The sequence below is a fragment of the Engraulis encrasicolus genome, chromosome 4, assembly GCF_034702125.1.
Source record: "Engraulis encrasicolus isolate BLACKSEA-1 chromosome 4, IST_EnEncr_1.0, whole genome shotgun sequence".
NCBI classification, from domain to species: Eukaryota; Metazoa; Chordata; class Actinopteri; order Clupeiformes; family Engraulidae; genus Engraulis; species Engraulis encrasicolus.
Window position 1 is genome coordinate 33,506,519 of NC_085860.1, and position 17,500 is coordinate 33,524,018.

The 17,500-nt window shown below is 41.4% G+C and overlaps 3 protein-coding genes across 3 annotated transcripts in view; 2 read left to right on the top strand and 1 right to left on the bottom strand.

Annotated features, from left to right (window-relative positions):
* The window catches only part of myrf (myelin regulatory factor), a 62,650-nt gene extending 61,563 nt beyond the window's left edge, over positions 1-1,087 (top strand). The window contains exon 26 of the mRNA XM_063197253.1: positions 598-1,087. Within this exon, the coding sequence (XP_063053323.1) occupies positions 598-705 (108 nt within the window). The 3' untranslated portion in view covers positions 706-1,087. The remainder of the gene's footprint in view (positions 1-597) is intronic.
* Positions 1,088-6,344: 5,257 nt separating this feature from the next.
* On the top strand, positions 6,345-9,677 carry tmem258 (transmembrane protein 258). Its single transcript, XM_063197255.1, has 4 exons — positions 6,345-6,447; positions 7,089-7,198; positions 7,508-7,636; positions 9,483-9,677. The coding sequence occupies exons 1-3, from the start codon at positions 6,445-6,447 to the stop codon at positions 7,632-7,634; spliced, it is 240 nt and encodes a 79-aa protein (XP_063053325.1). The 5' UTR covers positions 6,345-6,444; the 3' UTR covers positions 7,635-7,636; positions 9,483-9,677.
* A 7,743-nt stretch (positions 9,678-17,420) lies between these two features.
* Positions 17,421-17,500, bottom strand: part of tmem138 (transmembrane protein 138) — an 8,616-nt gene continuing 8,536 nt past the window's right edge. Inside the window, exon 5 of the mRNA XM_063196140.1 lies at positions 17,421-17,500. This exon is cut by the window's right edge and continues 1,114 nt beyond it. The gene's annotated coding sequence lies outside the window, so the exon portion shown is untranslated.

A 17,500-nucleotide genomic window follows, 5' to 3' on the forward strand; every position in this document is an offset into this window, starting at 1 on the left:
AATAAGAGGTCAAGACTGGGCCAAAAATGTAATATTACGATATTCCGGTTCGATTTAAATGAAACTAACACCAAAATTTGGAGAATGTTATGCCCCACACTCTGAAGATGGTCGTGGCGTAGGCGAAGGTTTGCGCTCTACCGAGTGCCCGTTCTAGTTGTTTTATGTGTTTATGTCATATCTCCACACAAAGCACATGAGGTCTATGTTTCTCATATGAAATGTGGTATATAAAGTTAAATTGAGTCGAGTTTAGTAACAACGCTACCGTAAAATCGTGTAATTCCAAAAGAAAACCTAGCGTTGTGATCGGCCGGGGGATGTGTGCCGGTGTTGCGGCCTGCAAATTAATTGGAATGTCCTCGATTAAGTGCATCATAGATTAACAAAAATATTATCATAAATGAAAAGAAGAACATACGGTAGAGAATGTAAAGAATACAGTGAATAATATAAACGTGTTCACAAAGTAATTTGCACTGTATACGTTCATCATAAGTGTATAATGCGGAGCGAACACAAAGGCACTTTTACCCTTTCAACTTTAACCTTCAACCCCACTCCCACCCCTCTTGCCCCACCCCTCTTGCTCCCCAGGGCGCGGTGAGCTGCAGCAGTGAGGAAGAGGAGGGTGTTAACGAAGAAGACGAGGTCTCGTCACCGTTCTCTGATTACTACTTCCTCATACAGACAAGCTGCCCCTGAGGCAAAGAGAGGAGTGCCTGTATAGTTCTCTACTTAACAATGTACACTTCTTTTTTCTTTCCGTCTGTTTTTTTCTATCAATCTATCATTTTCGATCTATCATTCACTCATTTATTAGAGAAGTTATTTTCTTTCTCTTTTTTGGTGATAGCATGATCAGTTCCACACTATGACCCTTCACATTAGACTCCTGCTGTGCTCTCTAACAGAGTGCAGCAATATGACCACCACCCCCCCAAAAAATGTGCGTACGCGCGCGCGCACACACACACACACACACACACACACACACACACCCTTAACACTCCACCCCATCCTTGACAGAACTAGTCAAATCCTAAATATAAACAGGTAGTTTATATTACTGTTAGCTGTGTGTGTGTGTGTGTGTGTGTGTGTGTGTGTGTGTGTGTGTGTGTGCGTGCATGTGTGTATGTGCGTGCATGCGTGTGTTTGCGTGCATGCATGTGTTTGCATACGCACGTGGATGTGTGCGTTTGTGCGTGCGTTTGTGTGTGCGTGCGTGTAGTGCCTGAGTGTGTGGTGATGAAGAGTATCTGCCAGAGAGACGAAGTTCAGCAGAGTCCTGCTTTGGAATCTGAAATGTAAACAGCGAGATGAAAACACAGCCACGTCCATAAATCCCCCTTATGCCTCTCTGTGAGTTTCAAACCACAGCTCCACTAGTACAGACCTCAGCCCCAAACACACACTAGCATGCAACACAACCACCTCACGCACACATACACAAGTCTTTTAAGGTCTCTCACACACACACACAAACACACACTTTTTTCTACACTGGTCATAACCTTCACTGTTTATTTGAAAGGATAGTGCCTCCTCACTTTATTGTATTCTAAACGCTGCTGTAAACAGCTTGTCGTGCCCACTACAATGCCCCTGCAAACATTTTGCCCCTGCAAACATTACATTTTTGAAAATAATGTTAATTGAGTAAATGTACACATGAACTTAATCTATGTTTGACTTGAATCGGGCTACCGTCCGTGGTGGTCAAAGGCTCCAGTGCATTTTGCCAAGACTATTTTCCAAAGCTATACAGGTCTTGTCTTTTTCTCTACACTCTGAGCCCATGTACTCATAAATCATAAATATGTGGTATTTCATTAGGGTGCAATAACCGCTGTGTGTGTGTGTGTGTGTGTGTGTGTGTGTGTGTGTGTGTGTGTGTGTGTGTGTGTGTGTGTGTTGGGGGTGATTTTGCCAAATCAAATTATCACAATTGTAACTCCCTCCCTCGGCTGATACAGTGCCATATCATCTCAGAAGGAATCACTGGCTTATTCAAGTACTTAGAACACTGTAGCTGTCTTTTATCAACTGGAAGATCGTAAAACACTGGATCATATTATTAATTTTCTCAAAAGTGGTTAAGCATGATGTTAATCAATCGTATAATTCACAAACACTGATTTGACCTTTCCATGTGATTCAATGTATTCCCAATCCCATACTATTCCACTGTTACAGTATAACATCTTACATTACTGTGATGTTTACCACTAATGTTAAAATGTTACATGTCCTAAGAACACTCCTTGCTTGTACCACTGAAGTTGTGGGTTGACCTTGCGAACACTGGAAGCACCACTGATATTACAAACGTCTAAAAAACACTGGAATTGAGCAAAAATGTTAGTTTCATCTCATGACACACTGGAGTTACCAATTTATTTTCCATCTCATCTAGAACTTAAGTTCATCTAGAACTAAAGTTTATCTAGAACTTTTGTTCATGATCAACGTTGCATCCCATTCAACACTGGATATACAGTGCAGTAGCTTCACTGAATAACCCACACTGGAGTCTTTTGAATGATACTCAATAGTCTTAAACTGTAACCATAAACATTAATTCTCTTTCTTTTTTTGTGATTTTAATGATATCTAATCTCTTTTGCTCTGTTTGTTGTAAAATTATTGTTTTTTTCCCTTTAGTACAACTTCACAGATCAATGTGTATTTTATAAAATTCTGTTCCATATCAAGCCTAAATGATATGTTGTTGTGATGTATGGTACTCTAAGCCATAAAGCCCACTATAGGCAGGGCAGTTGGCTGGTGGGAGCATCAGGTGAACATGAACTTTCTTGATCACCACTCTCAGGCCCAGTCACAGTCTTCCACACTGGCGGAAAAGGTTGTGGAAGTAGCACATTCATAGAGGATGCGGAAGCCATAACAGACAGAAGCACACAGACATGTAAAGATATACAGTATGTATGTCGATCTCTTCTCCTGTCACTCCACTGCATCTGCAGAGCCTCGAACCCCCTTCAGTCATTGGATTTAGCACATGGGGAATCTTGGACTGTTCTCTGGGAGCATGGTCTATACAGCACAACACCTCCCCTCTCATTCCGCCTCCCAGACTCTTCGTCTTCAATGTCCTCTCCTCTATTGCCACTCTCTCCCTATTCGTCTCTCTTCCAGCATTCCCATGTCTGTTGGGGAGCTCGTTGGAGATGGCCAGACGGCCACTGTGTGTGATGATGAGCTTGTGTTTCAAATTGCTTGGTGCAGGCCCAGTTCTGATTGGGGCTCTGCGGCCACCCACCAGCGTTTCCCAGTCCACATACAGTATGTGGGATGAATTCCACATGAGTGTGAACAACTCGATGAGATGGCTTGAGGCTGCACAGGACCAGGACCTAACCTGAGGGTGGTAGAAGGGCGGACCATCTTGATTCTTCTCTGCATTTAGTATGGATTCAGTATGGATTGTTGAGACTTGCTCAAACTATGGTGTCGGGAAGAAGATCAGGCGGTCCGGCCTAGTCCTATGTCCAACACACCATGTTGCAAGGAAAGATATATTAAACTGTAAAAGCTGGTATGAAGAAATCAGTAAAGCACTTCTTAGTCTATGCACTATATTATGTATATGCCATACTTGGCCTCTTATCTGGTTTTCATTCAGGAAAAATATACATTCTTTTTTTTATCACATTTAATTTTGTAGTAATCAATATGTTTGTGTTTGGCATTCACATTTGTCTGTTATTGTTAATGTGACATCAGCATTTAATGTATGTTTTTGTCTTAGTACTCTTAAATGTGATTATGAGAATTTGTGTTTTGATGAACCCCCCACACTCCGCAGGGCTTATTATTAAACAAGCGGAGAATTGAAGTGATATTTCTGAATCAATTGTAAAAACATGACATCAAAAAATTGTGACCTTTATTTGTTTTCTGTCTTTTGGGCGTTCCCTTTTACCATTGTTTGGACTATATATTAACTCCACTGCTACAGTGTGTAAAAGTTGGCCAACACTTTGAGACTAAATGTCGCTGATAAAAAAGTAATCACTCCCTAACAAAGTGTTGTACATTCTCATAGTTTTCTTTTTATGGCAACTCTGTCACCTGTGATTCAGGCTTCCTCGGACGCCCCTGCTAAGCTGTATTGTAAAGCACGATTATCATTATATCTCAAAGCACTTGCCTTTTTTTTCTCCCATTCATCATATTTGGATCAGCATGTACTTACAATATAATGAAAACATGTAAGAATGATGAGTGAATTAAATGGTAATTCTGAACTATCCCTTGAGTGATTTTTTTATTTAATTTGAGGGAAGGGACACATTAGTTAAAGGTGCACTGTGTAATATTGTGGCTAGGTATTGCAACTTTGCTGCTCATTGAAACTGTGCTGCTTATTGCGAAATTTGATCTTTTCATTAATATTTATAAAGTAATAAACTAATATTCACTAGTATGACCAAAGTACAGTAAGTTTTGCAGCTAAAAATGTCTATTTCTGGATATTCAAAATTGCGGACAATGATGTAGGAAAAGTGCCATGTTCCCAGTCATAACGAATACTTAGAATTTGATGGTGGTGGTACGTGCTCATGAAAAAGGTATTTGTAAATGGTCAGCACGATTCTGGAAAATAAACTATTAAAATATTACACAGTGCACCTTTAACTTCTCGTGGCTGTTATGATATTGGGCATGTGTGTATTTTGTAAGTTCATCATGGTGTCAATGCTAATGGCCCACTTTATAATAGCCATAGTGAAGGCCCATAGGCGCTTCCAGATCTACTGGGTACCAAACTCGGACTCTTCCCACTACCAATAGTCAGACTTGTTGGCACAAGAGTCAAGACCCATCCACAAGGCTAGTGATTGTCACTTTCCCATTTGGAAAGCCGACCAGGATGTCTTGCATCCACCCCCCATAGGATGACCAGACGTCCCGGCTTAACCGGGACAGTCCCGGTTTGGAGTTGTGTGTTCCAGGTCCCGAGCAAACTCTGTCGGGACACAAATATGTCCCGGTTTTGGCCACCTGCTCATTGAGCTACATGTCTAGCAGGGTAAATATATGGAAAAGATGACATGTTTACCTGCCGCAATTCATGGCAGCCAGCGTCAGTTGTCAGAGTCAGTTGCGATTTGTCATTCCTCCACCTAAAATTGATTAGAATGCAGGAAATTGCATCTAAAAAAAAAAAAAAAAAAATTCTGGGGGAGGTCCCCCAGACCCGCCCTCCAAAGAAATATTGTCCTTAAGTCACAGCCGAAGTGTCCCAGTTTCAGACTACAAAAATCTGGTCACCCTAACCCCCCCACTAAAGCCTGCTCATACCCAATCATCTTCAACCATCAGCTGCTGGTGTCCCTTACATTTAGGTCACCTATCTTTGGCCTCCTATCACTATTACATGTTTCCAACAACCAGACATCAAGCCAGCCCACCTCTGGCATAAGTTTGGCCAGGGTCACATGCAAGGAGGGTTGAGTCCCGACAGGGCAACTGTTCTCCCCTTTGCTAGTGAAAGTGATAGTCCAACTGGGAAACTCCAACTCCCATTGTCATTGTGACACAGCACTCAAGTGAACACTGCACACAATGAAATTGCATTTATGCCTCACCCGTGCAAGGGGGCAGCCCCTAATGGCTGTGTGTCAGGACGGTACCATGCTCAGGGAGGAGGATGGGGGAGAGCCCTGGTTAATTACTCCCCCCACCAACCTGGTGAGTCGGGAGTCGAACCGGCAACCTTTGGGCTACAAGTCTGATGCCCTAACCGCATGACCCATGACTGCAGTGTGGTTTCAGAGGGGCACAGGTTGCCAAGCACCATATTGGAATGCGTTTGTGTAATGGATAAGAACAGGGTAGGAACACTTTGTCAAAATGCTGCCCTCTTTAAAAAACTGTAGCACACGTCACCCCAAAATGTAGGCATAATCCCTCTAGAGCAAATAGGTCTATAAAATAGCATGCTTGATTATGTGTGATGTGAGATTGTTAATTCAATACAGTAGATCTATATTAAATTAGGTTACAGAATAACATAACAGGCAATCACAGATAGCTGAGTCATGTGTCTGTAGATAGTAGGCCTATCCAACATAGGGATGCAGGAGAAATTTGAAATCAGGGACTTTTTTTAGCTCTCAAATCATGGACACTAGGCAAGACACAACACATAATAACTTATTGATTATAGAAAGAAGTAGGCCTATGATGCATTAAAAGTAGTCCCTAACTTAAATAAGGAAGTTTACCTTTTTGTTTAATTGTAAAACATTTTTTTTGCATACGATATCGTCTTCTATGAACTTGTCTCTTTTCTCTGACGTGTCGTGGCCCTGCCTCCCACGACTTCAATTCCCATAATGCAATAAACAGACGGCGCACTTCCGCACATACGTGGCTTTTTCTTGTGCGGCACTGTCGGACACATCATACAACATGGTAAGCATTTTTTGTGTAGCTGATTTGAATTAATATGCACGCTCGGTCGGTTTTGAAGTAGGCTAACTTAATATCTTTTGACAAAGAGCAAGAGTACGCTGTTCATTTGCTTCTTTCGTTTTTGTGTGGCGGAATGATAACGCTACTCATAGCAGTTAGCAATGGAGCTAGCTAGGCAGTGGTGATTTTCTAACGTTCTGACTCATCAGAGTGCCCAAATTATCAGAAATGATGTGCTACTATAACTCATTGGCAATAGCATGTGCCAATGATTTATTTTTAAATGGTTGTCTCTCTCGCATCGATGTGTTGGCAATTGGCATCTGTGGGCAAGTGCTATCGGCTTCCTAGCCTATAGTCGTTTGCACCGGTCATTTTCAACGCTGATTTTATGTAGGCTACATTCTGTCAGGTGATCTAGTATGACTATCTAAATGTGCTGGATGCTTCGTTTGTACCAGGATTATTTGTCCAAGAACAGCGACAGAAACTACCATGAGTAGCCTACCCCAAGTGAAACCCATGGCGCTTTTGACAGCTCTCCCAATGTTTCATGCTGCATTGATGTTATACTACCATCAGTGGTTGTCTGGATGCACTGCTGTCTGCTGTTGGCAATAATGCATCTTGGTGTGTTGCAGGAGCTGGAAACTATGACGAGATACACCAGCCCGGTGAACCCGCAGGTGTTCCCCCATCTGACCGTAGTGCTGCTGGCCATCGGAATGTTCTTCACAGCCTGGTTCTTCGTGTATCCTTTCATCAGTAGTTTTGACATGCGTGCTGGTTGTTCTGTCAATGAATGTTGCATGCAATGTTGAACTGTTCAGCTACTCAAAACGGTCAACTTCAGATTGCTTACATGCTTATCACTTACAATTTAACTACCCTATATTTGTTGATTTGTTAAACTTTCTGCACTCTGGAGTTCACCAGACTGTAACTTCACTGCAAGCTAGCAAGGTTGGTTGTATGTGACAAATAAATTAATCATATTCTGACTTTAATGCCCATCAGTTCACCGTGGCACCAGGCACAACCTTAACTGTGATTCCTGCAGATATGAAGTGACGTCGACCAAATACACACGGGACGTGTACAAGGAGCTCCTCATCTCGCTGGTGGCCTCGTTATTCATGGGCTTCGGCGTTCTCTTCCTCCTGCTCTGGGTTGGGATATACGTCTGAAGGTAAAGCCGTGTGTGTGTGTGTGTGTGTGTGTGTGTGTGTGTGTGTGTGTGTGTGTGTGTGTGTGCTCAATTTCTGCCATAATTGAGAGCCTGTCCATTTGGAGACGGAGATGTCACATCTATCCATAGAGACTACTGGACTTGTAATTTGTGCATCATCAATTTTACCAATCTACAGGGTTTTTTTCCAATAATGTAATGACAATCTAAATAAAAGTACTAAACTGTGTGTGTTTGTGGCGAGCACACTATGGCATTTAAAACAGCCGCTGCACTCAACCCCTGCCCTCGCTGCAATATGACTAGTGGTGGTTAGGTTAGATGGTGGTTAGGTTTAGGACAGGGTCTAGGTCTAGGCTACCTCATCAGGATGACGTGCAACTGGTATGCCCTAGGTGTCCAACATTGCTGCCTGGTCAAGTGTGTGTGTGTGTGTGTGTGTGTGTGTGTGTGTGTGTGTGTGTGTGTGTGTGTGTGTGTGTGTGTGTGTGTGTCTCTGTGTCCGTGTGTCTGTGTCCGTGTCCGTCCTCTTGCCATATGCTGTGCTTTGCATGCTCTGACTGAGAAGACGACTGCAGCCCATTTGACTAAAGCAGTGGTTCTCAACATTCTTTGAATAAATGCCACTTGGACATCATCATATCCCTCCCAACACCCCCTTGATCTCATCATAAGCCTACCCTTTAGTATAAAAAAGTAAATGGACTAATTCCCCCCAATAGCAACTAAGCACCACCCCCTCTCAGCTGTATCCTCCTTCTCAACGTCACCATATAGGGCTCCCCAACACCACCTCTGGGCTGTGGAGCCCTCCTTGAAAAACACTAAACCAGAGAGATGCTCTTGAGTTAGGCCGGCCGCACACTGGCTCCGACAGCACTGCGGCGGACTTTTGCTTCCGACAGAATTCGGACCCCCAAACCCAATTTCACACGAACATTGCATTGATAGTCATTGGGCGGCGCCGACAAAATAGAACTTGTCTCTAATTGCTATCCGACATCGGCGAATGTCCGCGGACATCGGCGCCAGTGTGCGTGATTCTATTGAAAACAATGGAATCGAATTTTAGCTCAGCAGTGCTCAGCACTTTGTCGGAGCCGGTGTGCGGAAGCCCTTATTCATGCACATAGGCTAGTGTTTATCCTGTAAATTCATTTGAGCTCATACAGGTCCTGGTGAAGGTGAGGTTGCTAGTGTCCTTTTTGGAAACTCCTGAAACTTACAAACTCGAAAACAAGCCCAGCTCTAACCAGTCTACACACACTATTGCTATAAAGGTGGTGGTGGAGGATGGAAGGTGGTGCATTAATTTACAAGGCCACTAGCTACTATCACACCTGGTTGAATTGTCCAGGTACAACCAGGAGTATGTGGCACTAGATTGTAACTAATGAACCCAATTGCCCATCACTGCTGCTGAATGCTATGTGCGTGTGTTGCACATGTATACATGCAGAATGTCAATGTTCATGCCAGTACAAGTAGTACAGAATGTGTGGGTACTTGTTAGGGATGCAAACGATTAATGGTGATATGGGCATGTGAAGAGTGTGTGTGAAGAGGGGTGTGAATAGTGGGAATATTTAAATCCCCTAAAGAATTGAACAAGAATTAATTTAAATGTGGTATTTTATTTCAATTTTTAATTAACATTTTTAGATTTAGTAGGGTTTTTTTTTTTTAGAAACATTGAGATTTCAGGGGGAAAACGCTGCTTATCAATTAATCGTAAGTCGATCGATAAGGCTATCAACTAATGATTAATGAATTAATCGATCATTTGCATCCCTAGTACTTGTGCACTAACCAACCCTCTCCCCCGTGTCCCTCTGTCCTTGTACAGGTTACACAACGGTGGTGTGGTCCAGAGGAACATTCCTGCGGCGCTGGTGCCGACCCAGTTTGGTTTCCCGGTGCCTGTCGTCACTCTGGGCTGTGCCACTGACACTGGGTTCTGGGCTGGACTTTGCACTGACAAAGGGGCGGGGATTAGGGTTCTGCATTCACAAATAAAGACAGATTTCGTACAAAAAAAACACAGATCTTGATGGTATTTGTTTTGTATTTAAAATGCTTTTCAGTCATTGTTTTAACAAACTTAATTGGTGTGAATTGCAGATGGTCTGTGGTTCTGTCAACACAATCAAGCATGAATAATAAAATTACTACAATAGTGTTCATTTGCAAAGGGAGTTCCTAAACACGGTTATGCACTCAAGCGTCTTGCGTCCTACACCATGTAGCAAAGACAATTTTAAATGGCAGCTGTTAACATGAAATTAATAAAGCTCATCTAGTTAATAGAACTGCAGTTTATGCCAGACTGTCCTCTTAACTGGAGAACAGCTGGCATATACTCTTTCAGGAACGTGATACTTTTTATACAGTAGCGTTTGGTATTTATACTTCTGTTAGTTTTCCTCCGTAGGAATGTCTGATTTCTTGAAACCGAGATGACCTTCTCCAAATAACATGGCCAAATCCCCAAACTCACTTGCAATTTTTCACGGAATGTAATTTTTCGTTGCCATCAAATATGCATGTTCTGTACATGTCTCAAGTGTCAAGTGTGCATCAGTCTTTGCAAGTGATTTATGTACAAATGGCCAGAGGTGGAAAGAGTACAGAAAATGTGTACTCAAGAAAAAGTATCTTTACTTTGCCTAAATTCTACTCAAGTAAAAGTACCCATTTAAAAATCTACTCGAGTTAAAGTAAAAAGTACTTCACTTAAAATGTAATTTGAGGAAAAAGTACTTAGTTACTTTTAATTAGCTTTCCTCTTGAGAATGTCATATTTTTCTTGAATATCGTCCTCCATAACCTCTATCTCTTGCTTGGCACCAGCCATCATCCAATACATTGATACAAGATAGTAAAATAGTGGAAATGCTGTGTGCCATCCTGCACAATATTTCATTTCCGGCGGATTGTGGCATTATTGTGCATGGCATTTTGTCTCTCAGTCATTTTTTTTTACTCAGTACTCACGCCAGGTTCCAGTGTAATTGAGTAAAGTACTTGGGTCATAATGTACTCAAGTACAAGTAAAAGTATTAATTTAAAAAATTACTTAAGTACAAAGTATTCATAAAAGCTACTCAAGTACAATACTTGAGTAAAAGTAATTAGTTACTTTCCACCCCTGCAAATGGCCTACAATCAACACAATGAGCTCACATTTAGCACATTCTCCAAATAAGGAGATCTTGCTTATCTACAGGATAAGTCAATTTTACAATCTTAGACTGTCATATCTATAGGATTAGGTTTAATACCCTAGAGAACCTATGTAGCTCAGTCATGTTTTCATTTTTGTCGTGAAAAAATGTGTATGGGGTCTCCAGAAATTTGGGATGTCAAAATGGGGTCCATGCCAAAAAAAGTTGGGAACCACTGGGCTACTGTTTTTGTTTTTTAGATGCGTCCCACGCATCTCTATAAGAGGCTTTGGTGTCCGTCCGTCCTTCCGTCCGTCCGTCCGCCCTCCCGTGATGAGTTTCTGAATTGTGATTCCCTCTTGTGTCCACAAGGTGGCAGTCGCTCAGTTTTGGCCTGGAGCTCATGCGTGCAAACCAAACGTCTACCATAATGGTTAGCAAACCGGCTACGCAGCTGATTGATTGCATTATCTGACACAACTGCAGAAGCACAGAAGTCTGTATGCATATTCCATCCATGTGTGCCATGAAATAGGAAGGCATGAGACATTTGCAGATAGCGTTTCCTATGTACACATCTATGGCCAAGAGACCGTGCTCTTTGCCAGTGAGAAAAACATGGCGGCACTCCCTGTTGATTTTCACATGAAAGTTTTGCTTAATTTAAAGTCCCTAAGCGACTATAAATGTTGTGGCTTCCATATATTGATGTAAAAGTGCCCCACGAAGTAATGAAGCACAACAAAGTTACTCCACATTACCATTTGACCACTCGTTTTTCTATGCTAACAGGGTAGCTAATGTAGCATTGTAAATGATCCAGGGAGAAAGGGGGAAATGTTGTGATTTCAGTCCGCCTGAGGCAACGATTTTCGTGGGGAAGATGACCTGCATCTCGGTGGCATTGAACCACGCCCCCGTGCCTTATTTGGCTCGCTCAGCACGTGCGTCCTCAGTCCAATCGCAATGCTTTATTTTCCCCAGACGTTTAATCGCATTTAAGTGAAAGTGCCATGTATACACATCGCAAAATAACTCTTAATCTGATCTATTTAAATCGCATTTATTAAATCGGACTTAAAAACATCATGTGCACGTAGCCAATGTCTCATTGATTAGTTTATGGAACTTACGGTTTGTCTGTTACGGTCCACGAAGACAATATCCACGTGAAAACGCAAACGCCTGCAAACCACTGTTTTGACAGAAATACAGTTCACCTGTCGCCTACTCTGTTTTCTTCCCAAAGCGGCATTTAAAAGTATTCCATGAAATCCAACATCAACGTCACTTCAAATAGGTGACAGCATCATGCACACACATGAAATAACACTTCAGTGAGGGGGGGACATCACTGCTCTCATATTAAAGTGAAAAGAGAATTTCACATTTTAGTTTATTTAATGTTAGGCGGTGGGCCAGAAATCCTATCTTGCAAGTTCGTCGGAGTGATCAGGTGGCAACTTGGTTTTTGCTCATATATATCCATCAGAGTGCATAAATCAATATTCTAAGTGTTGCCATCGTCAAAAGTTGCACATTCATATAAAAAACTAAGGTTGAAATAGCGATTTTTGGTAATGTAGGAATGTAATTAAAATGTACCTCTTCAACAAGAAAAGTGTCACCAAATGAATTTGAAGTGATCCACAAGAGCAAAACTTCACATATAAGTGTGTATTATGCCTATCAATATTTCTTTATGGGTGTAATGGCAGTCAGGCATAGCGCCACCATGTGGTAGGTAATTGAACTGCTTGAAATACACTGCAGCTACTGTTTATTCCATATAGGAAAATGTGGTGAAGTTGATGTGTAGATTCTATTAAACATGGCCAATGAGTGAAATGGCAGTCAAGCATAGCGCCACCATTTGGTAGGCGATTGAACTGCTTGAAATGCACTGCAGCTCCTGTTAATTCCATATAGGAAAAAAGTGGTGAAGTTGATGTGTAGATTCTATTACACATGGCCTACTTTGCGAATGGTTTGTTGATGTCTTGTAAAATAAGGAAATTGTGTGGTGACAAACGTACCACAGGTAAACCGTTAATTGTTAATTCAACATTCATTGCCCGACATGAATGATAATTTGCAGATCATGGCTGATTGTAATTATGAACACAAAACACATAATCACAACTTAGTTACTGTCTGTTGCCTTTGCATGACTCTTTCACTCAAGACTGATAGGCACAAGGTAGAATACAGTAGGCCTAATTGCCAATTATGGGCCAAAGGTTTTCACAAAATTGAAAAAGACAAAATTCTCAATATTTTAAGTAAGACTCTATTATTAGTTGTGTAGTATTATTATGAATTATAATTAGGCCTATGATAATTATGCAAATATAAATCCAAGGTGGTCACAATTTTTCAACATGGCCACCCTCTCCACTTGTAAAAAAAGGCCTGGAATAGTTCACTTAATGATGCAAGCATGCAATTTGGCACAAAATGTTAATCAGAATTAAAGGGAAAGGGAAAAAAGGGTGCTGGCCTCAGGGAATTCCAAGATGGCAACCTTCCACCAATGACTCCTTAGCCTATATTAACTGATTTGCAGTACAATTATTTTAAGACAAAACAATCTGATCACTATCCTATCATACAGTCTGACCAAAAAGATCTGCTATTTTTGCACAATTACATTTTTAGAGCAATACAACATAAATATTAGAAGTGTAGTCCTATAACAAAATCTCAAAAAGAACTGTGTAAGGCTGGACAGTGGACAAATAAGACATGTAGCATTTGCACCCGTCTGAGCCATTCTCTACTCTCTGTAATGGGAGACCCAATTACCCAGAACACTTTCAATTAGTTTCCTATCCCCAGTCAGCTGGATTCTCTAACTAGTCTTGGCCTTATCAGCAGATATATTCCAAAAAACTTTGAACAGCCTCATTTCCCATACTCCGACAAGTTAAGTGGAGTGTACTGACTACTAATTGGTGCTTTGATGCATTGGTGGCTTTTAAATTCCACTGAGGAAATTGGCAAAGGTGTTGCTATCCAAATTGACAAGTTGGGGGAACCCACAGCTATTTTCTTGTTAACTACACAGCATTTACAGTCATTGGAACATTGGACATTGGAATGTTTGGCATGGAAACATGAGACCCTACATCTCAGATAGAACTGATTGTGTTTGATATCTTTGACCAAGTCAACTTTGATGATGTTGAGATTTTCCTGAGTAAGTTGGGAGCTGTATATCTTTTGCTGTCTGCATCAGACTTGGTACAACCAAAACTCTCTCTGAATGAGATAGGACTGCATGGTCCTAGGAGGAAGCCAATAGCCACATCTTTTCCCATGCTAAATTATGGTAAGGCAGATCGCCGAACCACGTCTGTGTAATAATAAAAGAAAGTTAATGCATGGAGTGACCTTTTCTTACTTTTCCCTGCCAAATTATACCAATGGCAATATTCTCCACTCAAGTCTAGATGTGCAACATTTAAGGCTGATGTGTGGCCACACCCAGAGCCTTCAATTCATTGTCATCCACAAACTTTACAACACAATTGCACAAGAGAAGGCCTAATACATGCTGTTCTGCCATGCTTTTACATGCTGTGACATGGTCACAGCCTTCAAAACCAATGATAAAGTAAAGTAGTGGAATGAGAGATTCAGCACTGCAGATTGTATGAGTGATGCGAGCCATTAACTATTTTGCAGAAAGGCCATGTGAAGACATCCCTCCAACAGCAGCAGCACTGATACAACACACTACATAATATGCAACAACACACTACATAATATGCAACAAATCAAGCAGAGTGCCTGTGGGTTTTGAAGCATATGCCAACCAGAACTCAAAGAAATTAAATCCAACTGACGGGAGAAGATTGGCAAAGAATGATCAGGGCAGCCATTGCAAAGAGTAGTAGAAGTTCGTTAAGTGTGGCAGGTGCACATGCCTCAGGCTTGGTCTTATATGCATAGTCTAGTGAAGTTGCACATGTGAAGTACAGTTCTGCTTAATCCTTTTACTTCAGTATTGTACTTACAGTATTGTTCTTCAGTAATTTGTTGATTTCATTGAAGTAATTGCATATATGTTAGTTAGCATTAGTAATTGTTGGTGGAGGGGATAGCATCTCGAAACGTGTGAACAATGTTGTTGTTTCAAAGAGTATATTCTAATGAACAAGGGTGCGAATGTGAACAGTTCTTGGTCTTCTGAGGTGGGTGGCCATCTTGAAAAATGGTGGCCACTTAGGATTCTTTTGGTGGCCATCACACTTTTTAAAAGGGTGTATTCTATAGAACATTTTGTGCCAAATTGAATGTTTACATCACTAAGTGAACGATTCTTTGCCTTATTTATAAGTGGAGAGGGTGGCCATATTGAAAGCGGTGGCCATTTGGATTTTATCAATGGTCAATGCTCTTCTTTCAAAAGTGGATTGTAGGTAACATTTGCAGTATTTCATGCTATCATAATTAAAGCTATTCGTGGCCTCATTATAAGTGCAGAGGGTGGCCATCTTAAAATATGGCCGCCAGCTTGGATTTTCTGCGCGGCCAAGGGCATTTTTAAAAAGAGTGCACAATAATGAACATTTGTGCCAAATCTATACGTGTACTTTTCTGTGCACTTATCGGTATATACAGTAAATAAGGTAAAAACCGAAGTAGCGCCCCCTGTGGTGGCCAAGGGAGCAGGTTTATGCCCTGGCAACAGACAGATTTGAATTCAGCACCCCCAAATTGACCAAGTACACATATTTTTACAACAAGAGGTCACAACAAAACTCATTTTCCAGATGAGCTATGATTTGTGTTCCGCAGCCTATGTGTCATATTTTGGTGTTTTCTTCCATCTTGAGTCTAGCCCCCTGTACCCCCCCCCCCACACACACACACAAAGTCTTCAGTTTCATGGAAAATGTTGTTACAAAGCAATCTGTAAAATGTTATAACTGAACAGGAAAGAAAACTTTAAAACTCTGTTTCTACCCATAAATAAGCAAAAATGAATATAGCGCCCCTTGTGGTGGCCAAACGTGCAGGCTGACGCCGTGGCAACAGGCAGATTTGGATTCAGCACCCCCAAATTGATCAAGAAAACATGTTTTTAAGTTGCCACTAAACGGTCACAACGAAACTCATTTTCTAGATGAGCTATGATTTCTGGCCCGCTGCCTATGTAGGCCTATGCAAAATTGCAAATAGCCTATTCATTGAAATCTGTCCAGAAAGGGTTGTAATGTTTGCCTGTTTTTTATGTTTGTAATTATTATTTTTTTTTAAATAAAAAATCGTGATTAAAAAAAAAAATAGCCTAACAAAAATAGAGATTTTATGTTAAAAAAAAAATGTGATATGGGATGGACCGATGGCCCCCCTAAGCTAAATTCGCCTTAGGTCCCCACATTGCTAAATGTAGTGTAAGGGATTATTTTGAAAAGACAGTAACATGTAATCAGCAATGCATTATAGTTTTTCAGTAAATTGCCCAACACTGTTGAAATCCTATGGTACTTTTTCAAATCCAGGCTTATACAGTACATGGTAGGCTTATTGATAAATTGCCTTGACAGGTTATGAGGAGGCCAAGGGGGCGTTTGGGCAAAAAAGGTTCAGAACGGGCATAGACGGACGCATCTGTTGTCCGCCTGTCGGACTTGTTTTTGTTTTTCAAGTTCAGTGGGTGAGAGCAAAGTGGATGTTTTGCTCTGTACTTCCACTAGAGGGAGATGAGTCCATTTCCATCCTGAACAACTCACTGTTCACTCACCTTCTCATAAAACTGCTATACAGCCATACACATGTGATCTCTCCAATTGGCTTGCCAAATAGGAAAAACTATTCAAAAGATAAAAGATTGCCGTATGTGTTGGTTTCTCAGGGTGTTCTTTGAAAAGACCAGTGAACTCCAACCTCATAAATTTTATAGCACTTGGCATTATGCACAGTACCAAAATGACACACACAGCCGAGACTGAGTGCAGCCGTGACACACAAACACACTCTTTCCAGGTTAATGGGAGAGAATGCTTTGTTTAGCGCGAGCTGCCTATATCTGGCATGGCTTCCGTTTGCGTGGCCTTGGAGCCTCAATCCCAGATTAATGTTGAGGTTAAGAATAGGCCTGTCTGAGGGGGAAGCTATGACCTAACAGGGGGTCACGCTGAAAGGGCTAGGGTGGAAAACTCTGGATTGGTGTAGGGTTTGCCATCGGTGTCATCACTCGCTACGTGATTGATGGGCAGTGTTTAACACGCAGCCATCAGACATTCTAATCACTGGTCACATACAGAGCAATGACACCCATAGGTGGGCCAACCCAGGATACCTGTGTTGAGGCATGAGTGTGTTTGTGTGTCACGTCTCTTAACTCTGAGAGAGTAGAGAGTGTGTGGGTGATGTAATCTAAGCACAGAGACATCATCTAAACTACATGATAATAAACATACTTCATTGTTAGAGATGTTATTGATACTAAATATAAGAGTCAACTCTGACATGTGGCGCTCATTCAGTTTTGTCAATACAGGAAAATACGTAGTCAGGAAGTTCCCAACTAAGATGGAGTTTTTAACATATAATATAAATAAAACAGTTCAGACCCAAAGCAGTTCACAAAAGGTTCCACACCTCACAAATGCAAATGGTAACTTTTATTTGGGGCATGTCTGGTCCTGTCTGAGTATGAAAATAGAAACATGACAATCCAGCTCCAAGG